General features: G+C 48.6%; 1 protein-coding gene across 1 annotated transcript in view; it reads left to right on the top strand.

The window, feature by feature from the left end:
- Nucleotides 1-6,039, top strand: part of prdm11 (PR domain containing 11) — a gene marked incomplete at its 5' end in the record, with an annotated part of 6,824 nt that extends 785 nt beyond the window's left edge. Inside the window, 6 exon segments of the mRNA XM_014026794.1 lie at nt 371-445; nt 541-797; nt 891-958; nt 1,057-1,244; nt 2,402-2,806; nt 3,006-6,039. Coding sequence (XP_013882248.1) covers nt 415-445; nt 541-797; nt 891-958; nt 1,057-1,244; nt 2,402-2,806; nt 3,006-5,158 — 3,102 coding nt within the window. The 3' untranslated portion in view covers nt 5,159-6,039.

Raw genomic sequence — 6,039 nt, 5'->3', positions numbered from 1 at the left:
GTAAAACACCGGGTACATTTTATTTATTATTATTTATTTAATTTATAAATAAATATTTAAATCCTGCATAAATCTTAATAAAATCTGAAAAAAATCAGTTTTAATTCAGTTTAAATCTGGGTTTTCCGTTGAGTGAAAGGTGGACGAGCATAAAAAACTACCTGTTTGTCTGTTAGCAAAATATCCCATTAATGAAACACTGTCAGGTTTTAATGAGTTCCGTCTGCAGGCGGTTAGTTAAAAACTAAACCTGGTCGATCTTCAGCAGCTAAAAGATTCAGGAGGTTCTGAGTGAAGTTCTTGGTTTGATGCTGAGGACTCACCTGTCTCAGGTGTCTCACTGCAGTGACCGGTTCTGTTGTCTCCACAGACGTTTGGGACGAGGACGCCCACCTGGACTTCCAACATGCTTCCATGATGAGCGAGGGCCGGGCGGACCTGTGGTGTGAGTTTACCTGTGCAGTTCTGAACCCGAACACCTGCTGATTGTTTTCCAGGTGAGTCCATGAATCCATTCACAGGACTGTGTTTGTCCTCCAGTCTGTGAGGAGTGTCAGGACTATTTCCAGGAGGAGTGTCCGTCCCACGGTCCCCCGCTGTTTGTCCCCGACACGCCTGTGGCTCCAGGATTGGCCAACAGGGCGGCGCTCTCCGTCCCGTCGGGTCTGGAGGTCTTCTCTGAAGGGGAGGAGGTAGATGTTCGCTGCACTGATGAAATCTTCCCAAAGGGGGCAGTTTTTGGTCCCTATGAGGGCGAGCTGGTGTCCAAAGAATCCTCTGGCTTCTTCTCCTGGATCGTGAGTCGACCCGGTCCGATCTGGTTTAGAACCGGTTCTCAGACACGTTTCTTACAACTCGTCCTCCGAACCATTTTGTTTTTGTGGTTTCAGATCGTTGGTTTGAACAACAGGTACGAGTCCATCGATGGCAGAGATGAGACCAAAGCCAACTGGATGAGGTGAAGTTAATGTTCCCATCAGTCACTGAGCCGTCACCTTACCTGTTCAGGTGAGTGTCTTCAGCTCAGAGTGTGACTCCGGTGTTTGTAACTCTCAGGTTTGTCCGGACCTCTTCAGAGGCCAGAGACAGGAACCTGACGGCATTCCAACATGGTGGAAACATCTACTTCAGAGTCTGCAGGAGGCTGGAGGTCGGGGAGCGGCTAAGGGTTTGGTACAGTGACGACTACATCCGACGACTTCAGTGTGTGTCTCAGGACAGCATCGACCGCAACCTGAACTCAGGTGAAATGTACAGGTGGTTCATAAAAGTCAGGACAAGCAGGTGGTAGGTTGGATTGTTGACTGGTCGATTGGTTGGTTGATTATTGGTAACATTGATTTGTTAAATGACTGGTTGATTGTTTGGTTGGTTTGTTCATTGGTTGGTTGGTTGGTTGGTCGGTCTGTTTGTTGACTGGTCAATTGTTGGTTGATTATTGGTATCATTGATTTGTTAAATGGCTGGTTGATTGGTTGGTTTGTTTGTTAGTTGGTTGTTTGGTTGGTTGGTTTGTTTGTTGATTGGTTGGTTGGTTGGTTGGTTTGTTTGTTGACTGGTCAGTTGGTTGGTTGATCATTGGTAACATTGATTTGTTAAATGGCTGGATGATTGGTTGGTTGGTTGGTTGGTTGGTCGGTTTACTTGTTTGTTGGTTGGTTCGTTTGTTTGTTGGTTGTTCTGTTTGTTGACTGGTCGATTGGTTGGTTGATTATTGGTAACATTGATTTGTTAAATGGCTGGATGATTGGTTGGTTGGTTGATCGGTTGGTTGATCGGTTTGCTTGTTTGTTGGTTGGTTGGTCTGTTTGTTGACTGGTCGATTGCTTGGTAGATTATTGGTAACATTAGTTTTTTTAATTATTGGTAGATTGGTCACCTAGTTGGTTTGTTTCTTGACTGGTTAATTTGGTAAAATGGTAAATGGACTGAATTTATATGGCACCTTATCAAGGCCACATGGACCCCAAGGCGCTTTACACTTCACCCATGCACCCACTGATGGTGCTAAGCTACATTCTAGCCACATCTGCCCTGGGGCACACTGACAGAGGTGGGGCTGCCATGCACCAGCGCCACCGGACCCTCTGACCACCATCAGTAGGTATGGCGGGTGAAGTGTCTTGCCCAAGGACACAACGACCGAGACAGCTGGACGGGGGATCGAAGCGATGACCTTCCAGTTCCATGACGACTCCCCTAACCATTCCGCCACAGCTGGCCTATAGGTTGTTTGTTGATGTTTATTGGTAGTTTGGTTTAGTTAAATGGTTGGTTTTTTGTTAGGGAGTTAGCGCTTTATGTCTTTTTAGCTTTTAAATGTAGTTCTGTTTCTAAATCCTGAGAAGCTGATCATGTTGTCCAAACTGTAAGGATTTTAAATTTCTCTTCCCGCCTTCAGCTCTGCCAAACAAACTTTGTCCCAAAAAAGAATCCTGTGAAGATCCAGACGGCCAGCCTCCAGCCAAGAGAAAGAAGATTGACCTCATTTTCAAAGATGTTCTGGAAGCGTCTCTGGAGAACTGCAGTCCATCCCGGTCCTGGTCTTCTGTTACTGGTGAGAGTAAACCAGGCCTTCAGCTGAAGTTAGAGGAAAAGGAGGAGGAGAACCAGACCAGCTCAGAACCCTCCACCTCCTTCTGTCCCAACTGCGTCAAACTGAAGAAGAGAATCCTGGAGCTGGAAGAGGAACTGCAGCGTCTAAGAGGAGAGCAGGGGGGCACAATCGGTACTTCGAGTTCTGAACAAACACAGCCTGATCCGGTCCCACCGCATCCTGAGCAGGGCCCCATCGAGGACTTTCAAGGTGGGTTCTGAAACAAGAGTGCTGATTCCTCAGATTCATTTTTTTAGACTCTACAGTCCTTTAGCATCCTTAAACAAGAGTTTGAAGTGACATTCCAAAAACCAACATATTTAGTGTAAATATTTCTGTGACACAAACCACTTAGCTCAAGAAAATGTGATATTTTTTCAGGAAAAGGTTGATTTGGTTTGTTTTTTAGGGATGGAGCCGACGACCCCGCCTCAGGTAGTTTTGGATGAAGATGACCCAGACGTGGACTCAGCTGATGAGTCCATTGCAGCTGACCTTGTGATTTCTCCGGAGGACTCTTCCAAGCTTTACTCCGGAGGAAGCAGACGCATTCGGCGCTTCAAGCAGGAGTGGCTAAAGAAGTTCTGGTTCCTCCGGTACTCGCCGACCCTGAACGAGATGTGGTGCCACGTGTGTCGACAGTACACCGTCCAGTCATCTCGAACCTCTGCCTTCATCATCGGCTCCAAGCAGTTCAAGATCCACACCATCAAGCTCCACAGCCAGAGCAACCTGCACAAGAAGTGCCTGCAGCTCTACAAGCTGCGGATGCATCCGGAGAAGACCGAGGAGATGTGCAGGAACATGACGCTGCTGTTCAATGCCGCATACCATTTGGCTCTGGAGGGGCGGGCCTTCTCTGAGCTCCGTCCGCTGGCGGAGCTGCTGAAGAAATGTGAGCTGAAAGTGGTGGATCAGTACATGAATGAAGGCGACTGTCAGATCCTCATCCACCACATCGCTCGCACTTTGAAGGAAGACCTGACTGAGAAGATGCGCCTGTCTCCCTTCCTGAGCATCATCATGGACGTCCAGAACGATGACTTCTTCTCAGACCTGGTGGCTGTTTATGTCCAGTTCATAACCAATGAAGGGTTCCTCAACACAGAGCTTCTGTCACTGCAGAGACTGAGCGTGGCTAGTGTGGACGGGTACCTCCAAGTTATGGATCGAGCCTTCAGCGTCCTGGGCCTCAAGTTTCAGGACTCGCTGGTGGTGGGTCTTGGAGTGGACGGCACCAACATGTCTTCAGGAATAAGAGCTAATCTTTATGTAGCTGTTCAAAAGACCTTTCCTTGGATCCTCTGCCTTCCCATCATGATCCACCGGCCTCATCTGGAGGTTCTGGACGTCATCAGCGGGAAGGAACTCTGCTGCCTCGAGGATCTGGAGAACAACCTTAAGCAGCTGCTCAGCTTCTATCGGTACTCTCCTCGAATGATGGCCGAGCTGCGATCAACTGCTCCCACGCTGTCAGAGAAGACGGAGTTCCTGGGAGACATCAGAGCCGTTCGATGGATTATAGGAGAGCCGAATGTTCTGAATGCTCTCATCAAAGATTACCTGGAGGTTGTGGCCCACCTGAAGGAGATCAGCATTCAAACTCAGAGGGCCGACATCGCAGCCATCGCTCTCACCCTCCTCCAGTTTCTAATGGACTACCAGTCCGTAAAACTCATCTACTTCCTGCTGGACGTCATAGCTGTTCTGTCACGAGTAGCCCTCACTTTCCAAGGAGAGAACCTTCTGGTGTCGCAGGTGGACGCCAAGATGGAGGCCACGATTCAGGAGATCGGCCAGCTGGTGGACTGCCCCGGGGAATATTTGCAGGAGTTCGAAGAAAACTTCAGAGAAAGCTTTAACGGTGTGGAGCTGAAGAACCTGAGAGTTGCAGAGTCCAAGTTTCAGTCCATCCGAGAAAAGATCTGCAACAGGAGTCAGAGCATCTTGTCTCAGAGGCTAGACCTGCAGAGCCGCTCCTTCTCCAAAGCCTGCAAGGTCCTGGACCTGTCCAACTGGCCGGACAACCACAAAGACCTGCAAGCCTACGGTGAGCAGGAGATCCAGATCATTTTCAGCCACCTGGAGGCCATTCCTTCTGCAGGTCAGGAGGACCAGACTGAGGCTCAGAGTAGCCTGCTGGTGGAGTGGAAGGATCTGAAAGCTGACTACTACAGCCCCAATGGTCTGAAGGAGGTCATCGGTCACATCTGCCGCTACAAGCAGCGGTTTCCTCTTCTGAACCGGGTCGTGCAGGTGGTCCGAGTCCTGCCCAGCTCCACGGCGTGCTGCGATAGAGGCCGAGGGTCTCTGCAGAAGATGTGCAGGAACAGCCGCTCCCGCCTGACGCTGGAGCAGATGAACGACCTGCTCACCGTGGCCATCAACGGGCCGCCCATTGCCGACTTTGATGCAAAGCGGGCGTTGGACGGTTGGTTCGAGGAGAAGTCTGGCAGCGGCTACTTCCACTCCACCGAAGTACCGAACAGAACGTTGGCTGTGGATCAGAAACCGGTCCTGCAGAACGCTGATGTCAAAGCAGAGTTCTACCCTGACGGCTAAAAGACCAACACTCCAGCCAGGGTAGGTGTTGAACTGAAAGGTTAAGAAGAGAAAATCGACCATCTGTGAACTTTACCTGGTGTTCAGACCACGCCCTCTAGTGGTCAACAGCAGGAAGTGCATTTCTGTACTGCATAGAAACTTGACTGCAGCTAAAAGTTTGTTTTATCTGTGTTTTCCTTCATGTTTTAAAGCATGTACATGCTGGAGTCCAGCAGCAAAACCAGGAACAGAACTGGAGAATCTGTTTGATCTGATTGAAAGACGTTTAAACGAACGGGTCGAGTGTTTGAGTAGGTGTCAGAAATAAAAAACAGACTGCTTGAGGACAACATTCCTGCAGATCTGACGTCTTTGTGAGATCCTCGTTCGCTGGGCTGAATGGATTTAAGAACAAAGAACAGGTCTGTTGGATGTTTAATGTCACGGAGGGAGAAACGAACAAAGTAAACAAATCTCACCAAGTGACCATAAACAACAAGAGACCCAAAATAAATCCAAACGTGTCCAAAGAAAAGGAGCAAAAACACAAGAGGAGGTTTGTGTTTTAATACGTTCAGCTGGAGGCCGGAGGGTCCCGGCGGTCCGAGACTGAATAAAAACGCTTGTGTTGCCAGGATGACAAACAGTCACACATCAGGAACAATCAGTGAGTGTCCAACTGAAGGTCTGCTGGAGGTTCTGTACCACTCAGTTCAGGGCCTGACAGAAACCAACCTTTAAAGCTTTTATATTCTGGACGAAGAAAAGAGTATTTTTCTCTGGTATTTATTGTCAGAAGCTTTGAATGTATGAAGTGAAAAGTGTTTTTCTGCGTCTTGCCTTCAGATCAGCAGAGAACGATGAATAAAGGGTTGTGTTTGCTGCATGTTCAGCTGGAG

Source organism: Austrofundulus limnaeus, unplaced genomic scaffold (assembly GCF_001266775.1).
Source record: "Austrofundulus limnaeus strain Quisiro unplaced genomic scaffold, Austrofundulus_limnaeus-1.0 Scaffold588, whole genome shotgun sequence".
Classification (NCBI taxonomy): Eukaryota; Metazoa; Chordata; class Actinopteri; order Cyprinodontiformes; family Rivulidae; genus Austrofundulus; species Austrofundulus limnaeus.
Note: the sequence above shows the minus strand (reverse complement) of the source record. Positions and strands in the feature narration are given on the sequence as shown.